General features: G+C 37.0%; 1 protein-coding gene across 5 annotated transcripts in view; it reads left to right on the forward strand.

Moving 5' to 3' along the window:
- LOC113058527 (unconventional myosin-Ic-like) overlaps window positions 1-22,910 on the forward strand; it is a 37,696-nt gene extending 14,786 nt beyond the window's left edge. For 4 of the 5 annotated variants that reach the window (XM_026226490.1, XM_026226493.1, XM_026226492.1 and 1 more), the window contains 30 exons: window positions 10,259-10,414; window positions 10,496-10,611; window positions 11,356-11,554; window positions 12,047-12,127; window positions 12,362-12,541; window positions 13,408-13,506; window positions 13,712-13,825; window positions 13,962-14,033; window positions 14,272-14,391; window positions 14,629-14,708; window positions 15,494-15,599; window positions 15,965-16,045; window positions 16,135-16,226; window positions 16,321-16,415; window positions 16,559-16,605; window positions 16,685-16,765; window positions 17,316-17,421; window positions 18,127-18,244; window positions 18,651-18,764; window positions 18,884-18,960; window positions 19,050-19,203; window positions 19,306-19,465; window positions 19,553-19,636; window positions 19,730-19,823; window positions 19,918-19,973; window positions 20,560-20,695; window positions 20,978-21,048; window positions 21,133-21,230; window positions 21,354-21,453; window positions 21,547-22,910. In XM_026226490.1, the coding sequence (XP_026082275.1) occupies window positions 10,259-10,414; window positions 10,496-10,611; window positions 11,356-11,554; window positions 12,047-12,127; window positions 12,362-12,541; window positions 13,408-13,506; window positions 13,712-13,825; window positions 13,962-14,033; window positions 14,272-14,391; window positions 14,629-14,708; window positions 15,494-15,599; window positions 15,965-16,045; window positions 16,135-16,226; window positions 16,321-16,415; window positions 16,559-16,605; window positions 16,685-16,765; window positions 17,316-17,421; window positions 18,127-18,244; window positions 18,651-18,764; window positions 18,884-18,960; window positions 19,050-19,203; window positions 19,306-19,465; window positions 19,553-19,636; window positions 19,730-19,823; window positions 19,918-19,973; window positions 20,560-20,695; window positions 20,978-21,048; window positions 21,133-21,230; window positions 21,354-21,453; window positions 21,547-21,573 (3,114 nt within the window). In that variant the 3' untranslated portion in view covers window positions 21,574-22,910. Of the gene's footprint in view, window positions 1-2,469; window positions 2,754-10,258; window positions 10,415-10,495; window positions 10,612-11,355; window positions 11,555-12,046; window positions 12,128-12,361; window positions 12,542-13,407; window positions 13,507-13,711; window positions 13,826-13,961; window positions 14,034-14,271; window positions 14,392-14,628; window positions 14,709-15,493; window positions 15,600-15,964; window positions 16,046-16,134; window positions 16,227-16,320; window positions 16,416-16,558; window positions 16,606-16,684; window positions 16,766-17,315; window positions 17,422-18,126; window positions 18,245-18,650; window positions 18,765-18,883; window positions 18,961-19,049; window positions 19,204-19,305; window positions 19,466-19,552; window positions 19,637-19,729; window positions 19,824-19,917; window positions 19,974-20,559; window positions 20,696-20,977; window positions 21,049-21,132; window positions 21,231-21,353; window positions 21,454-21,546 lie in introns of those variants that run through there. The other variant, XM_026226491.1, reaches the window with a different exon arrangement.
- The last annotated feature ends 65 nt before the right edge of the window (window positions 22,911-22,975 follow it).

The raw sequence follows: 22,975 nt of genomic DNA on the forward strand, positions 1-22,975 counted from the left end.
ATATGCCTTCAGTGCATAGTGGACTGGAAAAATACAAATTGGGATGCTGCACATGAGAAAATTCAGCATGTGAAGGAATTTATTCTGTAGATTGAGTAATAAAGAGAGGAAGTGAAGGGCAGGGGCCCTAAAAGTGGCTAATATAAGTATACATGGGGTGAGAGCACAACAGGCATGCAGGGAAAAAAGCTAGAGTTTCCATTACGGATTTCCCACGGATGTCATTTGACCACTTTAAGGAATAGAACGCCCCACATAACAAACAAAACCTCAAGAGTGTTTGTTTCTTGGCCAGAAGGCCATGTGAGGATGTGCGGGTCCTGTTCTTAAAGTGACCTGAAGGGTGACTCTGAGTCCACAGAGTCTGACTGTTGTAAGACTCTTTAACCTGTCTGTGTTTCACACAATGGATGCTGCTTTGGAATAATTATAAAGAATAACTATTCGTGTTTAAAACCTGTATGACATTCTTTAATCAGTGGAACACAAAAGAAGATATTTTACAGAATGTCCAAGCAGCTGTTTCTTATATAAAAACGTGTATTCAAGAGACTGAATAATTGAATAAATAAATCAATAAATTAGGAATTGAGTGATAAAACAAATATACCACACAAAAAAATAAGTGCATAAATAAGGAAATTATATTTATTAAGGACTCACAAATTTATTTATTGATTAAAAATATATTTTATATTTTATGTATGTATATATACATATATATATATATATATATATATATATATATATATATATATATATATATATATATATATATGTATGTATGTGTATATATATATATATATATATATATATGTATGTGTATATATATATATATATATATATATATATATATATGTATGTGTATATATATATATAATATTTAGTATTATTATTATAATATATATTAATTATTTAGTTCTTTGTCATTTCTATCAATTTCATTAATAATTATTCATTCATTTATCCATTCATTATTGCAGTTTTGATCTACCATATGCTTTGGTTGTATGGGAGAAACAGCATGAACAAGTGGGAAGTAAAAAAAAAAAAAAATACTTTTTCTTTTTAAAAATCAACTATTTCTTTAAGGTCTGTCTATCTCTAACAAATTGCCTTTTTACCCCATGGAAGTAAGACAGCTTTTGAAAGCTGGATCAAAGTGACCCTGATCAAACAATGAGACGATTTAGAAACGCAGTTTATTTTTCTCGTTTCTTAGACAACCATTGTGATCCATTGACTTGTCATAAATTCATAACATTATTACTAGTACACACATACTAATAGAAAGGTGTGCACAATGAGCAAATGCAGGCAGAGTTATAATGGCCGGTGACATGCTAGTGACTTTCCCTGCACTTCTTACAGCCTAAACCTGTAATGTCAGTGTTCCCACAGAGAAAGAGAGAGAGCAGCTCACACCGTCTGGAAAATATTACTCAGATTCCAGCAGGCGGGGTCTCTGATTATGTTGGCATAAGTGGGAAAGGGAGGTAGCAAGAATGAGAGATTGATAGGACCGAAAGTACGGAGGAGGTTGTGCAATGCTGCACGCCTATATTTTACTCTAAGCTTCTCCTTGCACATTTACGTCATTGGAGGTCCAGTGGAGGGCGCTGCTCTGTGTATGGGCAGTAGTAATGACCTTTTTAAAGTTTTACCTGATCTCTAAAAATGTGTTTGGACTAAACAGGTGGTGTGTTGTGCTCTTACTGGGTGGAGAGGAGACAAAGGGGTGTGTCTTCGTACATTAACCCTTGGTCATTCATCCGAAAGACTCCTCTAAGTGCTGATGCACAACCATTTTTTCAGATCATCTTGGTGATTATTTGCAGAGTGATTTCGTAAGACTTTCTCAGCTGTATAAACACTGCAGTTTTTTTTCTCTGTATTATCATTCTGTCTATCAGTTCTATCTGTTACTGTATCTGTAAATCAAACTGAAACTACAGTCATAAATCAACCATATTTTAAGGTGAAACACCTGTGGTATCAGGATATAAACTCATAATGCATACCACCGTAAGTGGATGTGACCTGTGCACTGTGAAGTGCGCTTGACCTGTTTTTCTACCTCGAGCAACGGAGCCAAGTTTAAGCACATTAATCTTACCCCTTTGACGGATCCCTATCTGAAATCTGCCTCAGATCTGCTTCAGCATGCACTGGGGCAGCAGGAAGAGAGGAAGAAAAATCACTTGGCGTAATCACTTGCTACATTTCATCCAACATGCAATGTTAGTTCCAGAGCTTTCCAGAGTTCCCAGTCCCAATTCACTGCTTCCTTTGTTAGCCTGTTAGCACAAGACATATGCTTTTTCTTACGTTTTTTGTTTGTAATATTTTCTAAAAGAGGCACAAGGCTGACTGGTTTTTAAAGACAGGCACATGCAGGGCTACTACAGGGGGGCTGGAAAGTTTTAGCGTTCGCTGTAAATCCCATTGCAGGAGGACAGAGCAAACGAGTCGAGTGGGGCAGGCGGGGGGTGTCACTTTCAGAAGGACTGACTCGTGCCTCCGCAGGCAGCAAGGGGGAGAGAGGGAGTGAGAAAGAGAGTGAAACGCAGGAAAGGAGAGGAACGTTAAAGCTGGAGAAATGGCAGCTGGGACGCTCCCACACATAGGGCAGAAGTTGTTGAAATAACAAACTCGGCACACTTTCTTAAACGAGAGTGTTTTGGAAATACTTCTAATTCATCTACTTACAGCAACAAGCTGGGAAGATTGGGAAGATGATGTATCGAGGCATGGTAGGAACCACAGCATGCTTCATTCTAAACAAAAGCAGCTGGGAGATTTCTGCAATGTCAGTCAGGGTCTTATGAAAATGAAATATGGGGTTCTGGTCTAAAGTCATCAATTCATTTTGTGTTTAGATTATGTAATGATTAGCTAGCACAACTGGAATGCAAGTATCACAGGGAGTGATGGATTTTATAGGAATTTTAATTATAACTAGAGAGTAGGGTGATCGTTATTATATTGTGCATTTATTTAAATACATGTGATAATATCATAATTCATTGTATATAATCTGTGTGTGTATGTATATATTCATATGTATATGTATATATATACATTTTTAAATAAGGTCATTTTAAAAATATTCTGTAAACAGAAATTATGCATTATTGACTAGGTTGTTCATAAGGCATTCATAGGCATGAATATCAGCTGGTCTCTAAATGCTCATACAGTATTTATTGAATTGTAATAGTAATATAAATAGTGAAGATCACTTTTCCTCTGAAACGAAGGATTTGGAGTTTGTCTACCCTATCAGGCGATGATTCTATCTTGGGACCCTCTTACATGCCGGACTATCAGTATCTGTGTTTATGTCATAGTGTTATCTCACAGTGTAGCAATCTCTGGCTTTAGACCAGCAGCAGTCACTGTTGAACTCCAGGCTAGAGCGAGAGAGAGAGAATGAAACTGGCGTCTGTCATCGGGTCATTCCACCCTGCTACATTTCTTCCTGTCTTTGTCATCTGCGACCTTCCTCCGAAAGCCAACAGAAACTTCAAGAACAAGCACTCGAGATAAAGACCTCATCATGCGAGCTTTGTGTTTCTGAGGCCTTTCACTCGTTCAGTGTCGTGATTCGCTGAGTGTCGTTTGCAGAGCATCATTTCACATTCAAATAAACACACCTTGCGGTCAGCAGTACTTTAGATGTGATCGAATTTCAGCTTTTTTCATCGTAGACGATTGACAGCAGAAGTCTGATGAATAGCTGATAATAGATTTATGCTATTTGGTGCAGTTTTGCTCAAGATTCCACTGAATTGCTAAACAGCTGCTCCTCTCACAGGAAGAGCCAGATCTCAGGGAGAGGAAATTAGGTTTACATAGTGGTATGCTGCTTGGAATGACTGAAAAGATGTGAGATGCTCGGTTCTGAGATATTAAGGAAGGCCAGAGCTGTACATGTATATGCGATTGTGTGGGAGACTCTGTTAGAATGAAACTGGGCAGGAATACTGTGGCGGTCCAGTAAGCGGTTTACACTTCTCCTGACTCGTGCTCTTCAGATGCCCTCTGGACATGAATGCCTTGCATTGTCTGGCAGGCTGGAATGAAGGATAACTGGTAAGGCTGGACGATATGGCCAGAATTTATAGCACGGTATATTTCTTAATTTCAGTCGATATGAGAATTCCAATATCAATATGAACACTATTTAAAAAAAAGCCTAGTAAAAACCGCCAAGAATGCCCACAACAGATGTTTGTGCATACAAACTTATGAAAAATGCCAAGTCTATGACATCTGATTTAAAACCATATAATATTTTAGGGGGAAAAAACCCTGTACAAATAAGGTAATGGTCAGCCTTTTTTTTTTTTGTATTTAGCCTTCATACAAACAGTAAATGTGAAATCACTGTCAAATAATCGTCTAAGACTCACGTAATTAATATTAATATATTTAACTTCAAACTATAGGCTAATGTACACTACCAGTCAAAAGTTTTTGAACCGTACGATTTTTAATGTTTAAAAAGAATTTTTTTGCATTTATTTGATCCAGAATACAGCTAGAGCAGTTCCATTTTGAAACATTTTTACTATTTAAAATAACTGTTTTATGTTTGGAAATATTTTAAAATTTGATTTATTCCTGTGATTTTCAGCTATATTTTTAACATCATTACTCCAGTCACATGATTCTTATATTCTGATTTGCTGCTCAAAAATTATTTATTATGTTGAAAACAGCGGAGTAGACTTTTTTCAGGTTTCTTTGATGAATAGAAAGTTTAAAAGAAAAGCATTTATCTGAAATAGAAATTGTAACATTATAAATGTCTTTATCATCACTTTTGATCAATCCAATTTTGAGCATCCTTGCTAAATAAAAATGTCTATAATTTATTTCCAGAAAAAAGAAAAGAAAGTAATCATACTGACTCAAAGCTTTTGAATGGAATAGTGTATAATGTTACAGAATCTTTTTTATTTCAGATAAATGCTAATCTTTGGATCTTTATATTCATCAAAGAATTTACTCAACTCTTTTAAATATTGATAATCACTAAATCAGTATAATAGAATGATTTCTGGATCATGTGACACTGAAGACTGGAGTAATGATGCTGAAAATTCTGTTTTGATCTCAGGAATAAACTACATTTTAAAATAAAGCAGTTATTTTAAATAGTAAAAATATTTCAAAGAAAAAAAAATGTTTTTTGCTGAACTTTGGATCAAATAAATGCAGGCTTGGTGAGCAGAAGAATTCTTTAAAAGAAAACATTATACAAAAAACATCTTACTGCTCAAAAACTGGTATTGTAAGCTGATTATTCTTATAGATTGAAACAAAAAAAAAGTGTAAGGAGTATTAAAAGTGCTCTGAGTTTCTAGAGAGAAAAGAAAAAACCTTGTTGCTGGAAATGGACTTGACTGGAAACTGGTTGTCCACCAGCAGGAGGCGCTGAGAGAGCGGTAGAACCAGCGGTTTCTCCAGTAACGTCTGTAATCAAGAAATGCCTTAATCAAGAAATGAAAATGCCATCGAAACGTTTCTGAAGACGGTCGGTTCCCCTCAGATATACAATCATATAAAACACCCGCGACGTGTTTTGATTTAAAAATGTGCAGGGTTCAAGTCAAACGCCACAAATAAATCAGTGTATGGGAAATATTGGTAATGTATATCGAAGTACCAAAAATGTTTAAAAATCATATCACCATTATTGAAAAAAAATTATATCGCTATACATATTGATATTGAATTATTGTCTAGCCCTAATAACTGGTTATGTTATATCTTCTCGAAGTCAAAAAGTATGTGTGTGTCTGTGAGTTCAACATGTGGAGGGGGTGCATGTGATGTAAAACTCTTCACCTGTTTAGACAGAGCCAGTCACACCTGTCTGTCAACTTTCCCCCTGAAGTTTGAAAGCCACCAGCTGACTTTCCAAACCTACACAAGGAAAGCCATCGACTGAGCAGAGCAGACCGGCGTGAATTACAATGACACTCATGGTATTTTTCACCATCTGTGTGGTGGTAATTAAAAGAGAAATGTAAGATTTATTGATGAATATTGCTTAATTAGAGGATGATATAATGTGGTGCTTAGTAAGGCCCGTGCTGGGGTCTTTGCACAGCTTTTAAGTGTGTTTAAAGCACTTACAAGTGTTTCATTGCTTTTTCATGACTATGAACAATTGCATGCAAAATAGGGGCCAAAAAGTTGCATTACATTTGGAGAAGTGCTAAAAATGGATCAAAGCTGCAGGCGTCTGATCTTTTTACACTTCTCTCAAAAAAACGAGCCAAAACAAGATATCCCACACTTCTACTCACACACATCCACAATCAGGATAGAAACTGGTAACCTAAAAATCTTAAGCAAGCAGACAAGATGTGCTTTTCTTCTTCACCATTCTCCATTCTTCCTTGTGGGAAGGGTAGGAGCGCATGACTTTGCTCTGGATATCTAGGAATGTGACCTTTATCCACTGCCTTCATTAATTATGAAAAAATGCACTACATTCTTCTCTTCTTCATCATCCTCCGGTCATATCAGGAGCTGTTAACTGGACAGAATCAGAATTGACCTTAGAGAAAATACATTCTGGAGTGTTTGATTTGCACATTCACTCTTTCAAACAATTTATCTTGGTAATCAAACCTCTGGTCTCTATCCGACTGTTTCCAAAGACTGCTAATGTCGTCTTGCAATGTGAGAAGTGCTGACGAAGGCAGCTCGACTCGGCAGATCTCCCTGAAACAGCTCTGCTCACAAGAACCGAGCTAATCAGTAGGATGTTGGAAGGTCATGCAAAAGGCAATTATTGTTCACAAAGAACAAACCGCTCCCTCTTTGATCTGTACATTTTTCAGAAAAAGTTGGAGTGAAATGGAGAGAGAATAATTTGCACACAGTTGTTGTTTTCAGAGCAGGATTTGGGAAAAGTGAGAACATGAGAAAGGCATGTAGCTTGTCATCTAGAACTGCATGCATGAGGAAAAGGACCAGAAGTGGGAAAGAAAGAACAGGAAAGCAAATCCATAAAGAACAGTGCCATAATGGAGCCTGTTTCTGGAGAAAGTAGCAAGGGTCTGCTTTCAGGTTGTGGCATATTTGTTTTTGTTCTAAATTAACGATTAGATTTGTTTTTATTGGCTATTGGCAGGGTTTTACATCTAGGTGATGCACAGATATTATTTGTTTATATCAGCAAATATTTAATCAAAATAAAAGCTGTCTGTATTATGCAAGTGTCACAGGTCTGTATCATACAACTGTCTTTTAGTAAGTACAGTAGCTGCAGTGGAAATTATCTGTCGAAGGCCAGGATATTTATATGCTTGAGCTGGCCAACAAATGATGTCATGGTCTGTCTAGCCAGCGTGCTTCGTTTTTATTATGACTCCACCACCAATTATTAACTGTCAGGTCTGTGTCAATGCAGAAGAATATGCATGCAAAATAAGAGAGACAAACAATTAGATTTGATTAAGAAAAGAGTGCAATATATTCACTTCACACTTCTGATTTGATTTCCAAATCTGATCAGTGGGTCTGTGTGTCTGCATTCTTATTTGTGTGAATCAAATATATACAATACTATATAAAAGGTTGGGGTTAATACGTTTATTTATTTTTTGTTTGTTTTTGTTTTTTGAGAGTAGTCTCTTAAGCTCACCAAGGCCTTATTTATTTAATTAAAAATAAAGTGTAGACGTAATATTGTGAAATATTGCAATAGTTTTAAATATACCTGAGTATAAGTCTCACCTGAGTATAAGTCGCATCAGTCCAAAAATACATCATGATGAGGAAAAAAAACATATAACTCACACTGGACTATAAGTCGCATTCATTTAGAACCAAGAACCAAGAGAAACCAGTACTGTCTCCAGCCATGAGAGGGCGCTATATGTCTTCAGTGTAGACTACAGGAGCACTGAGCAGCATAGAGCGCCCTCTCACGGCTGGAGACGGTAATGTTTTCTCTTGATTCATGTCTCTTAGTTCATTTCTCTTGGTTCATGTCAAATTAATTTTGATAAATAAGTCGCACCTGACTATAAGTCGCAGGACCAGCCAAACTATGAAAAAAAATATGACTTATAGTCCGGAAAATAGGGTATGTAAACATTGAATATATGTAAAATTAAATAGAAAATTATTTTTTTTTTTTTTTTTTTTTTTTAGATTCTTTGATGAATGAAAAAATATAAAATAACTTGTGTATTATTATAAAATCTTTACGGTCACTTTTTTTCAATTAATGAATGTGTACTTGCTGAATAAAAGCATTAATTTTATTTTATAAAAATAAATTACATCTCACTGCCCCTTTTGTATGGTAGTGTACGTGCAGTATAATATAATATTTTTTTTGTTGATATTCGCCTGGTGAATAGACTGAAGAAAAGTAATTAACTCGAGAAAAGTAATTAACCACCTAGCGACCACCCAGAACACCCTAGCAACCACATAGCTATGGACAAAACCATCCTAATAGAGAACAAGATAGAGCAACACACGGCAATGTTAGACTTTCAGAGTTGATGCACCTCTTGCTCTTGGTTCATTTAGCAGGTTGACGGATTGACAATGAAGACACATCCTGGCACTACACTTGTCGACTGTTCCCGCTCACCTGTAATGTTTTTCTTTCGGCTTGTTTTTTCCCACCGTTAGGCAGTTGTAGCAGCTCTCGCTGTCTCTCCCTCCAAGGGACGGTCGCTGCTGTGTCAATAGCAAAACAACAGCCGTGGCAGCTGGTGCATTCGCACAATGTGACCGTGTGTATTTCGATGCATAATCACGCATTTGTTCATCTGAGTGTGTTTGCGTGTGTGAGTGGATATACGTGTGCTTTTCTGTTTTAAGCTAGGAAGCATCACCCATAGTCCTCTTTGATCAGGATTACAGACATCAGATGACATGTGACCTACTGGAACTTAGTACATTTTTGTGTCCTACTAGTTTATGCAGTGCTAAAGAGCATCTCTGGAGAAGGAGTGACAGCTAAGGTTGTTTCGACACCATGGATTTGTCCAACATTGGGAATCTAATGCGGAAAACTCAGGCCTCCATTGTGGAGAAGGGTTGTCTCTTTAAAAACACAGATCTGGTAATAGCTGTGAGTATGTTTTATCAGCACACTTGAGTTTGTGCTGATGTAGGTACAGATGTGGTTTGAGTGTGAAAACTGATGGTTTAGAGAGGCTTGTTTATTTTTAAAGGTGATTTTATCAAGCTAATGGAGTAAAACTGCATTGCACGCTTATAAATATTTCTGTGGTGGTGCCATGAAGCAATGGTAATACTATGGTATTTGAATATGGCAATTAATGATTATCATATTCTTATACACTGGTGTTACATAGTACGTCCAACAATATCTTGTAGCTATTTTACCTTGTGCTCTTTTTATTTACATATGTTAAAACTCCAAAAAGTTAAATCAGTTATTTAAATGGATCAAGGTAATTAAAAATTATTTGAATTATTTAAATGGGCATGTACAATAAAATATCTAATATAAACCAATACATATCCACTATCAATTAGTATTGATAAATTAAACCATGTCTAAAAACCAATATAGTAGCAATGGTTTTTTTTTTTTTTTTTTTTTTTTTTTATGTTTTTAAAAGAAATCTCTTCTCATCAAGGATGCATTTATTTGAAAAAAATATACAGTAAAGATAAATATTGTGAAACCATATTACAATTTCAAATAACTTTCCATTTGAATACATTTTAAATAGCAATTTATTTGTCTTTTTGTCTTTTTTTTTTTTGTTAAGATCATTTTTTTTTCAAAAATATATTTTTTACTGACTTATTGTATTGTATCGTACTTTCTTAGTTTTCAGGTATGTGTTTGAAAGCCGTGGTATTATGGTGGTACATTATCAAAAAGAAGTCAAGGTAGTACTTCCTGGTACTTTTAAAGTTTAAAGAGTATTAACTTGAGCTTAAAATTGTGCTCGTCAAATCTACTGATTTAGATGGTGACATTTTGTTTGCATTGGTATGAGTGGTTCATTGACAGATCTTTCATACAAATACTTGAAAATAAAAGCTTTCTTTAGCTGGGTTTCAAACGACCATGAAATGGGAGGGGTCATGATGAAGTCGTTGAGTTTATTCAAGGCTCTCAGAGGGCCTTGACATGCTGTGTATGTTGCGGTGTTTATATATCATCTCCGTCGCTCTGCTCTGTGTCTGGAGGGTGTAAGTGTGATTCTGTATCTCACTTCTGCTCTTTCTCTGTCAGGCTGTGGGCAGCGACGGAATCCGGGTCATGATGGAGAGCGCCCTGACAGCCAGGGACCGGGTGGGCGTGCAGGACTTTGTCCTGCTGGAGAACCACACCAGCGAGGTGGCATTCATTGAGAACCTCCGCAAACGATTCAAGGAGAACCTTATTTATGTAAGAGCTGTTCTATTCGCTCTTGAAGCTCAAATCCCAGAGTATTGATCTGATTCCTGTGTGTCTGTCTTCCTCCCACAGACGTACATTGGCTCTGTGCTGGTGTCCATGAACCCCTACAAAGAGCTGGAGATCTACACTAAACAGCACATGGAGCGATACAGGGGTGTCAATTTCTATGAAGTCTCACCTCACATGTAAGCAATCAGCAACAAGTCATTATTACCCACAATTCTGCTCTCTTTTATTAATCAGATTAGTCCAATGGGATGGCTAATGTTTTTTTTATGTTGTTATTAAATAAGGACTAGAGCAGTGGTCTGATTTGTCAAGCGTGTAAACTCACATCCTTATGGTAGTTGTAGTCCTTATTTAGAAACTTCTGTTTAAATGTAATGTTAAGGACTATAAACTGAAGTTCTTCTACAATTGTAACATTCATAGATTTTTTTTCTGTAAGGTTTGTGTGTGTATGGGAGCTTTCAGTTGTCTGGAGGCATAAAGGGAAGTATAAAGTTGTAGTTTACTGAAAGCAGACTGTACGCCCGCTGTACCGCAGTTTTCATCTCACTCTGATAGCAGATGTGTAAAAGTGATGAAAGCATTATCTCAGCTCTTATATAAGCTGAAAAAACACAGACCGTCTCTGGTGTCACCCTCCTCTTTCATCTTGAAAGCCATTGGCAACTCCATCCTCACTGGGCTTTTACAGTGTTTACACACCAGTGTTACTGACACCTGAATGTCATTTTAGGCTTTACCAGAAGAATGTGTTATTTTAATGCTACCAGAAAAGGAATTTGAAGCAACATTGCACGCACATAATACACCAAGACAGATTATGAGAAATGCTGAATTTTAATTAAATACATGCATTAATAATAATAATTTGTTAAAATACATAACTAAGCTTTTGTGATCTTGACATATTCCCTATACAGTTATGCCGTGGCTGATAATGCGTATCGCTCCATGCGGACTGAGAGACGGGATCAGTGCATCCTCATCTCAGGTGAGAGTGGTGCTGGCAAGACCGAAGCCTCCAAAAAGGTTCTGCAGTACTACGCCGTCACCTGCCCAGCCAATGAGCACGTGCAGACTGTCAAAGATCGCCTGCTGCAGTCCAACCCTGTGCTGGAGGTAAACATGTACACAGCACAGCTAACCCAGCAGGTTTCATGACATACAACTTTACCAATCTCCAAATGCCTGCGTATAGTGGTGAGATCAGTGCGGGCAGTAATTGTTGCCCTGGATTGCTGTCTTAGCGAATAAAAACTTTTGAATGACTCTCAGCGATGCCAAGGAAAATGCGGGGGTTTATTCTGAGCAGTTTGTAGACCTGGTAAACCCCTCCTGTAATTATACGCCACTGTTATTATCTCTGTGATAAGACTGGGGCATACATGAAGGACGTCTAAAAATGAGAAGGCCTACGGAAGCAGCTCAGATGGCCGTTCTGCCAGATGTTTTGCAGATGTGGTGCCTCCCTTTAATCTGGATGTGTGTGCATCCGCTAGAGCTTGCGTATATTCGCTTTTGTCTAAATTACGGTATATCACTTGTTTTTCTGTAAGCCGTCCTTAATTTTATATTAATCCTTCCCATCGTTGTTTGGTTTTGTCCTTTCAGGCTTTTGGAAATGCCAAAACTCTACGTAATGACAATTCCAGTCGCTTTGGGAAATACATGGACATCCAGTTCGACTTCAAAGTGAGTTTGCTAATGTTTTTAACAATATTATTATCATTAAGTGGTCATTAAATGAAGCTTACATCTCAATTGCTGTGATCCACCTTTACCCTTACAATGCTCTCCTTGGTTTGGGGATTTGGCTGCATCCACCTGCGTGTTTGTGTGTTTGTGTGACGTTATGCATGCGTGCACGTGTGTCAGAAACCCGGTATTATCCCCTTTGCTTCTCCCTTTGGGTGTCCCCGTTGGCAGGGTGCTCCAGTAGGAGGTCACATCATTAACTACCTGTTGGAGAAATCACGTGTCGTGCACCAGAGCCACGGCGAGAGGAACTTTCACATCTTTTATCAGCTTATCGAGGGAGGAGAGGAAGATCTGCTGAGGAGGCTGGGCCTGGAGAAGAACGCCCAACAGTACCAGTATCTGGTGAAGGTGAGAGACAGACCTCACATTCTTTGTTATGATTACAGCAGATGTCTACAGTCTGAAGAAAACTGTATATTTGAGGAAAAGCTAGCACACATGCTTCAGCCAGACTGGGTAATGCTGGTTTCAATCAGTTTCTGTCGTCTCTCCATTTAATAAATAAAGCCTGTTTCCACCTTTAGTGTAAAAAAAAATAATCTTTGTGTCTCATACATGTTAATTTTTTTCACACTTTCATCTTCTGTCTTACAATGTGACATTACATCTCACAGTGTGGTTTTATATGCCTCAATTACGATATCATAATTTTTTGTTATTACGACTTTATATTAAACCAGGTGACATTGCATTGTGACAACATCTTAATTTCTTGTTATTTTGAGTTTATATCTCGAAATTGCAAATGTAATATATATTTTTTCTGTATTAATGTAAAACGTAATCATTTATATCTGTCATTATTGGCACTATTTATCTCATAGTTTTGACTCTTTGCAACTTTGCAACTTATTTCTCGCCATTTCTCACAAATTTGACTATTTAAAATCATAACTTATTCTCATTTTAAACTTTTTTTTTCACAAATATCTATATTTTTGTCTTTTATGCGGAAATTGCATTAATAATCAAATGTCAAAAAAACCCATTCATATATTTCTCAGCTCAGTTTACCACATTATTACCATTTATGTTGGACTTTTGTATTAGTATTCATAAATGGTATCATAAATTTTCCCACAAGTGTGCAGGAATGTCCCTTTTTTGCTTCCTCTTGCTCCCCTGGTGTTTAATAGAGGAAGTGAAGAGGAGCCCCTCCTCCCTTGATTTCCTGTATTGTGTTGATCGTGCGTGTGGTGTTTTTTTATTTTTAGGGTAACTGTCCCAAAGTGAGCTCCATAAATGACCGCAATGACTGGAAGTTAGTGAGGAAAGCCCTGAGCATCATTGGCTTCACCGATGATGAAGTAGAGGTATGACAGACAAACCGACCAATCACAACACACACACTCACACAGTGAAGAATGAGTGGATGTTTTTCTCCAAGAAACAGAAACCTCTCCCTCTTTGTCTGGGCAGACAATTCTTATTTTTGCAATCTGGTGTCAGAAATGACACTCTTTACCTTTTAAATTGTGATCGTCCCTCTCATTCACACCCATCCCTTTCTCTCCGCAGGAGCTTTTGAACATTATTGCCAGTGTGCTACACTTGGGGAATGTTCAGTACGGCGGAGAGGACAGTGGCAGTGCCTACATCACCACAGAGACACAGATTAAATACTTAGCCAAGGTAATAGGACAGTGTATTTCCATCACTGTGTTTAATCATCTAAGTGTTTGTGTTAAACCTCTAACCATGTGCATTGAAATGACATGGCAGGGGTTTGTGTTTGACTGTATGTGTGTGTACTTGTGATTTATTGCAGTTGTTAGGTGTGGACGGCACTGTTCTTAAGGAGGCTCTAACACATAAAAAGATCATTGCCAAAGGAGAAGAGGTATGTTTCCAGTTTTTTCTAGAGTGAAATATTAACATTTTCTTTCAAATATGAAGACTCTTAAATCACAGATTCAATTCAAAGCTTTTATTCAAACCATCTGTAATAAAATTGTGCTGTTTAGCTGTTCTGAGTATTTAGTTTCAGATTCTGTGTGTAAAAAAGTTGTATGTACAATATGTAATAATAATTGCAATGAATGTTTCCCATAATTCCACTGCATGTGTTTGTGTTGTAGCTGATGAGTCCTTTAAATCAAGAGCAGGCAGCTTCAGCACGGGATGCCTTGTCTAAAGCAATATACGGTCGTACTTTCACTTGGCTGGTCAACAAAATTAATGACTCTCTGGCCTTCAAGGTATGGACTCATTCTGTTAAAAACATTAGCTCCGTGCCTTAGCAAATTCTTCCTTAGAGGCTAGTATCCAAAGTGAATATTTAGCGCCCCCACCTGGAGAAAGCCTGGAAATAGCATGCCATCTGATGTGTTATTGGAAGACAGTCTTGCCATATGATCTTACAGACTGTGAATGTTTAGTCTGAACGGCATGACACAGCTGTTGTTGAATATTTCTGTGCTTTTAATGTCTCACAGGATGATTCATTCAACAGTAAGAACGCTTCCGTCATTGGTCTACTAGACATCTATGGTTTTGAGGTCTTTCAGAACAACAGGTAGAGTAAATACAGAAAATGTAATTACATTTTATATTAAATTCATGTTATACAATTTAACAATATATATACTATATACTATTATATTTATTTATATTACTATTTAATGTAATATTGCATACAGTTTATTTTATATAAATATAAAAAGATATTGCTATAAATATTTAATATTAATTTTAATATTTTAAATTAAACAATTAAATGGCATTATTATTGTAATATTTAATGACATGTTTATATGAGAATATTAAATATTATTGTAATTCTATTGTTTTAAATTTCATATTTGATTTTTGTTTATATTTTTTATGATAATTATATCCATCCGTTCTCCAAACTATTTTCTGTACTTGAGTTTGTCCTATGTCATGTTACTGGAGCCTATAAGTTATATATTTTATATTTTTGTTTTAAATATTAAATATTCATGCTTAAGATTTACTATGAATAAACTTTTTTTTTTTTAAACGAGTACAATCAAATATTTTCATATATGAAATTCATCATATAAATTATCATACTAATCATATAAAAAAATATATATATTCTGTATTTTCAAATAATATTTCATAAATTAAATAGAAAAATAATATTATAATATATATAATATATTATATATATATATATATATATATTATTATATAATTTTTATTATAATATAATAAAAATAATTATTTTGGTATTAGAAGATAAATAATTATTATCTTCTAAACTTTATTTATTACAAGAGTATTATCAGACTAATTTTCAGAGATAACTCACTCTGCCTCTCTTTGTCTGTTTAGTTTTGAGCAGTTTTGTATCAACTATTGTAATGAGAAGCTGCAGCAGCTCTTCATTGAACTGACTCTGAAGTCGGAGCAGGAGGAATATGAAGCCGAGGGAATTACGGTGAGAATTCCCAGAAACACATAAAGATATGCGTACTGTACACATGCACAGCTCAGCACATGTCTGAGTCGTGTATGGGGTACTGGAATGGGGTCTTGCCCGCATCTCAGTGGGCACATTATGGGCAAACGTGTCGTGGGCTTTATTTTCATGCTGTATTAGTATGGTAATACTGACCTCTCACACTGCAGATAAAACATTGTGAAGCATAAACTGTTCAAGAAAGCTTGTTTGTGGCCTTGATTCGTGGGTGGACTGGGAATGCTCTTGATTTTGCATTCCTTGAATTTTATATCAAAAACAACATCTTGAATATTTTCCTTTTAGTTCGAATGCAGTAATGCTCGTGTTTTTGTGTTCTCCAGTGGGAGCCTGTGCAATATTTTAACAACAAGATCATTTGTGATCTTGTGGAGGAAAAGTTTAAAGGAATCATTTCCATCTTGGTGAGAATACTCTCTGTGAACTTCCATCAACATATTAGATATTGTTTTAAGTTGCTTGAATCTAAAAGTATTTGCCTCTCTTTCTACAGGATGAAGAGTGTCTCCGGCCTGGAGACGCCAGTGACATCACCTTCCTGGAGAAGCTTGAGGACACTGTCGGTGGCCACGCACACTTCCTAACGTCAGTCTTTCTAACATCAGGCCTAAAATCATTTACTGAGCATTTGCAAACCAATATATATGATATTTATATCTGCAACTGTACAACATTACAGTCACAAGCTGGCTGATGGAAAAACCCGTAAAGTGATGGGTCGTGAGGAGTTCAGATTGATCCACTACGCAGGAGAAGTCAACTACAATGTGAACGGTCAGTTACTGAACAAAGGGCAGTGATTAAAGATGAAGAAACAGATAGAGAGTATATCGTTGAACAAAAGCGGACACTTATGCCCACAGATTTTTCCAAGGCTGACTGTTTACTGACGTCATTATGTATTTTCCAACTTCTAGGCTTCCTGGACAAAAACAATGATCTCCTTTTCAGAAACCTGAAAGAGGTGAGGGAACAGGCCTAAAAAAAATCATATATATATATGAGAAACTTTAAATACTGAAATAATGTGTCTGTAATTTCAGGCCATGTGTATGTCCGAAAATAAAATCCTCACTCAGTGTTTTGACCGAGAAGAACTCACTGACAAGAAACGCCCAGAGACGGTATCTATCTATCGATCTATCTATCTATCTATAGATCTGTCTATATATCCATCCACTTATGATTCAAAAAGTAATCTCTCAAGTATTCACTTTTTTACTTAAATACTACTATTTCTAGAAGGCTATATGTATGTTATGGCATATGTTATTGTTAGCCTTCAAACTGGACCATAAACAACAAAAATTAGTTTGTGAATCGGTTCCTAGTTTATACATAAACCACAGCAGCTTGGCCTCTGTCCATGAAATTGTGAATCTGCTTGCCACCCACACTGTGAGGAATGCCCTGACACTGGTACCTCGTCACTGCATGTGACTGCGTTTAGTCCTGAATCACCCCCAACCTCAGTGCCCACTCTGCACAGCTCCATTGGCCGAGTGTGGGTGGACTGCTGTATAGTTGTGTGCTTGCATTGTTGACCACTGGCTTCTCCCACATTGTCACTGCCTGGCTGGACTTGCACACTGTGGCTTGTGTTCTTGCACATTTCTCACCGGCCATCCCCGTCTGTTGTCTTCTTCTCTCGTTCTGTTGGCTCGCTGTGACCAGGCAGCAACCCAGTTCAAGAACAGCCTGGCGAAGTTGATGGAAATCCTGATGTCTAAGGATCCGTCTTACGTGCGCTGCATCAAGCCTAATGATGCCAAGCAAGCAGGTTTGTGAACTATTTTCTGTACTTGAGTTTTAGCGTTACTTATCACTTCTTCTCTCTTGTTCTTATTCCTTTCAGCTGTTCCCTTACCACAGGCCAGTATTATTATGCTTTTGTATGGCAGTATTATGGTAGTTTGATGCATTCCATGTTTCTAAATTATTGCCATATTCATGTAAGATTATGTATTTATATGGTACTCTAAGGTATGTAGAAAATATTTTATTGTCATAGGACATGAGAAATATCAGTATTATAATTTATTATAAAAAAAAAAATATTTATTGTAGCATGTATTGTTCATATTTTTAACATTTAAATTTTTTTTACCATTATTGTATGTTGAGTGCTATACATTTTGATACATCTATCTATCTATCTATCTATCTATCTATCTATCTATCTATCTGTCTGTCTATCTGTCTATCTATTTTGAGTGTTTATATGTATTTTGAGTTTATTTGTGTAGTTTTTTCTCCATGTGATGTAATGGTGTAATTGTTCACACTGCAGTCATTGGTTCCCTCACTCTGATTCTCTCTTACTTCATCAGCTCCTTTGTTTTTCCCTTGTCTTTTGTTGATGTTTGTTAGCGTCTTTTGTTTGTTAATAAGCTCTTATCCTCCTAAATAGTGTAAAATCTATAGATTTATACATATATTTCATTTTACAAAGCCTTGTTAAACTGAAGTATATTTCTCCTTACAGGGCGCTTTGATGAAGTCCTCATCAGGCACCAAGTAAAATATCTTGGTCTGATGGAAAACCTTCGGGTGAGGAGAGCGGGCTTTGCATACCGCCGTCGCTACGAGACCTTCCTGCAGAGGTTGGCATCTACATGGCAGAATTCTATTAGAAAATTAGGCCTATGTGAACTGTTTTGTAATTCTGGTCATTTAATGGCACGACCTGGTTATTATTTCAAGTGTAACCCTGTTGGGTGACCAAACATACCTCATACTGGTAACCCACAATATGTTTTTAACTTGTAGTTCACGTTAGCCTGAACCCAATTTAGCTGATTTAGGTTATTTTTCAGCAAGGCTCTCACAAGAAGCTTATTTGTAACTCTTCACACTTTCTAATCCTCTTTTAAAAGCTCAGCACTTCCTGTGGACTTCAGTGATAATTAAGGTCAAAGGGAACAAGGAATGTGTTGAAAAAAGTGATTCCTCTTTCTGCTTAAAATGTAGTTAGGTTTTGTGGGTAATGCTTGTGTTCTCCTGTTTCAGGTATAAATCCTTGTGTCCAAACACCTGGCCAAACTGGGATGGCCGTCTGGTCGATGGAGTGTCCACACTCGTCAAGCACCTCGGCTACAAACCTGAGGAGTACAAACTCGGCCGGTTGGTTACACAAATACGTTTTTTTAAATGCATTTTTTTATTATATTGGTGAAAAAAAAAATTGCATTCTTTCTGTGGTGCCAAAAAAAGATGAAGGCATTTTTTTTTTTCTCTTAAAGGACCAAAATCTTCATCCGCTTCCCCAAAACCTTGTTTGCTACCGAAGATGCACTAGAAGTCAGAAAACACAGCCTTGGTATGAGCCATATTCAAATTCATATAATCTAACTCTCCACTGGAAGGTCTAACTAAACTCAACCTCAACAAACTGTTCTTCATGCACAGCTACCAAACTGCAGTCATCCTGGAAAGGCTACAGTCAGAAAACCAAATACTGTAAAATGCGACAATCAGCTATCAAGATCCAAGCCTGGTGGAGAGCTGTTCTGGCCTGCAGGAAAGCAAAGCGTAGGAGAGATGCTGCCAACACCATCCGCAGGTGTGTGACGTGACGTGTCTAGTACAATAGTCAGTATGTTAATACATGTGAGAGAGCTTATGCTCACTTTAGTTTTTATCGTCTATATGGTCACTGTTACAGGTTCATCAAAGGCTTCATCTACCGCCAGCAGCCACGTTGCCCAGAGAATGAATACTTCCTGGATTACGTTCGCTACTCCTTCCTAATGAAGTTGCACAGGAGCCTACCCAAAACTGTTTTAGATAAGAGCTGGCCAACACCACCCCCCGCCCTCATTGAGGTGAGATATATCAGTCATGATCCCACAATCATCGACTCATCTAGACATGATGAGATGAGAGATTATGTCTTCCTTTCTCATTCACAGGCTTCAGAGCAGCTCCGAAAACTCTGCATGCAGAACATGGTGTGGAAGTACTGCAAGAATATCAACCCGGAATGGAAACACCAGGTGTCCTGTCCTGTTTTTTTGGCTACTGTACTGAAAAGTACCTGTTGTATATGGTTATTACTGGAAAACAAGCTTTATTATCTGTTATTGCAGTTGGAGCAGAAGATGGTTGCAAGTGAAATCTTTAAGGACAAGAAGGACAACTACCCACAAAGCGTCCCAAAACTTTTTGTGGGCACGAGGCTCAGTGAGTTTTCAGCCTCCGTTTGGAGACTTTAGGAGAGCTCAGTTTGGATTTCCTTTATTGTATATTCTAATGTTTTTTTTGTGTGTGTCAAAAGATGGCGAGGACATCAACCCTAAATTGCAACAGGCTCTGGGGAATGAGAAGATGAAGGTTGGTTAAATTCTGGGATGTTTGTTTGGGAGATCTCTCTTTAATTTGGTTCAGACTGCGGTGCACATCCTCTCATCAGTCTCTCCAAAAAAGTCAGAAATCTGGCATTTTACATGACTGAATATGAGATCGCCTACATATTACTTCATTTCTCAGTGTTTCCTCAGACAGCGTACAGTGGTATATTATGTTTGGCCACCGACTGAGCCTGGTTTCTCCCACACTTTTTTTGTTTCGCCATTTCTATCATGATCATCATGTTTTGGTTCCTTGCCACTTGTTGCCTTTGGCTCCCTTAGTTGGGGACACAATTTCTGGCAACATTGTAGACTTGACTACACGGACACTAAAAGAACTGAACTGAGCTGGACGATGAGGTCACTAAATCAACAATGAACTGACTTTACCTGAAAAACTGACTGTTTTCTATTGTCCTCTTGCATTATCAGCACACGTTTTTCTTGTTTAACACTGTAAAGTGACTGGGCTTGACTACTATACATGACCATGTGTGAAGCATCTATGATAATAGACACATGTAAAGAAAAAAAGTGATTCTGCTAAGATAATCCATCTTTCCCCACAGTATGCTGTTCCAGTGACTAAATATGATAGAAACGGATACAAAGCACGCAACCGACAACTCCTGCTCATGGCAGACAGTGCCATCATTGTGGAGGAGGCCAAGCTCAAGCAGTCTATCGACTACAGCTCACTGAAAGGTGAGAAGAGAGAGCGAGAATGACAACGCTTACATAGTTTTTACACTTAGTGTGATTGTTTTCATACCAGTTATGAGGTATCCCATTCACATGAAATGAACCAGAGACTGTTTTCAAGCAGATCTGAATGCTTTATTCAGAATTTTGTTCAAACCCAGTTCGAAAAGCCACTTTTCCCTCCGTTTCAGACATCCATGCCAAAAGCTCTAGTGTGAAAACACCCATTGAAAAAAGTGAATCACAACAAAGTAAAACCCCTGACCACTTCTGTTTTATCTTTAGGGATTTCTGTCAGCTCTCTGAGTGACGGCATGTTTGTTCTCCATGTCGCTTGTGAAGACAATAAGCAGAAAGTAAGTCTGGAGATCAGGTATTTGCTTTTAATTGCTAAACCAACTGCTTTCAGAGTGAATATATGAACTGTATTGGTGTCACAGGGTGATGTGGTGCTTCAGTGTGAGCATGTCATTGAGACGTTAACCAAAGTGGCCATCTGCGCTGACAAGATGAACAGCATTAACATTAACCAGGGAAGGTCAGTTTTTTTTTTTTATAAATCTTACGTTTTAAGGCAGACTTCTGTAAATCTCAGAATTTCGTTTATGAAATTATTATACATTTTATTAATAAAAAACATTGCTTTCTCTTGCATGGACAGTATAAAGTTCAACATGGCACAAGGAAAAGAAGGGATCATAGATTTTACATCTGGCTCAGAGTTGCTGATAGCCAAGGCTAAGAATGGACACCTTTCTGTGGTGAGCATTGCTGTCGAAATAAACTTGAATGGATGTTAATCAAGATTTTTTTTTCTTCTCACTGAAATAATTAACCTATTTTTAATTTCTCAGACTGCCCCTCGCCTCAACTCAAGATGATGGACGAGTCCTGAAGAAGTACTTCCTGCTTTCTCACAGGATCTTCCAGATACGCTCCTTATTTCATCAATCACATGACTAAAGTTGGAGCTTCACTCTGCCAATCAGACGCCAGCCAGCTGCACCAAAAGCCTCTGCTTTACGTTGTGAAAATCGAGCAAACTTATTTATGTTTCGGGGGATTAATACTGTTATATGAATATTATTATGCACCTCTTGTCTTTATCTAGCTTATTTGGGAAAATTTGATTTGTTAGAGAAGGTGACCTCAGCCATGTTAATGAGGTTAAATCAGGGTTCATAATGAGTAGTTATTCGCTTTGGTTTTATTTATGTTCACCCATGATTTGCTTTTACTTTTCCATAGATTCTGCAATCCAAACCTATTTAGAACCAATACACTTTTGTGTTCATAGGAAAGGTATTAATTACTTTTTGCATAGAGAAGATGACTTTGAGATGTTCACTTGAACGGTTACACCTGTTCTACACACTATTAGTTCAACATAATTTTGCTAACAATATTAGCTGATGTGTTAAAAAGGAGGACAAACTTTTAGAGAGCGTACACCAAGTGCATTGAGCGTGCGTGCCATGTATGAAAAGCTACCAAAAGATCATCAGTAAATATTTATTTTCTCAGTCCTAAATCTGAGTCTCAAAATGTTACAGCTAGAAAGTATCTTTGATCAGATAAGTGATCTGACAAAAAAAGCTCACTGTAAAGCTTGTGAGAGAAGTTAGCCGTAATAGTAGTTGTATGTTATCTACGAAAATATGTACCTTGGCTTGTTTGTTTCTCTGAGGCAGGTTTATGTATATGTAGATTAAAGGTAACAAAGCACTACTAAATGTTGGCAAACCAAATGTAAATGTTATTTTAGAAACCAAAAAGTGGAAATTTGGCATATCCTTTGCACTGTAGGATTTCAGGCACCTAAAACTCTTGATAGTACAATTGTTTGATATTGCCTTGATGTTGTGACCGTCAAAGGACAATGATCAGAGAAACATTGAAGATGTGCCAATCATAGCTGTTTTCAGTTGAGGATGCTTAAAAGAAAACAGTGAAAGGATACACAATAAATGCTGGTTTATCATAAGTGCCACATGTATTTAGAAAAAATATATATATTTTTGACATTTATAAAAAATTACAAATAAAAAATACCCCAATACTGTCCACAAAAAACTTTTGGCCTCCAAGTTAAGTCAATTCAAACTTGTGTTTTTAGTTTTATACTATTTGTGTAAAATGCCTGGAAGAAATCTGTCATTTTGAAGCAAACTGACAATGTATTTGAACATATTAAAGCTGATTAAAAAAATAAAAAGCATTGCCATGTCAGATCTGTATTTTTTCATAGCATGTATGGGATGGGTATTTGAGCTCGCATTATTT

This window comes from Carassius auratus, chromosome 40, assembly GCF_003368295.1.
Source record: "Carassius auratus strain Wakin chromosome 40, ASM336829v1, whole genome shotgun sequence".
Classification (NCBI taxonomy): Eukaryota; Metazoa; Chordata; class Actinopteri; order Cypriniformes; family Cyprinidae; genus Carassius; species Carassius auratus.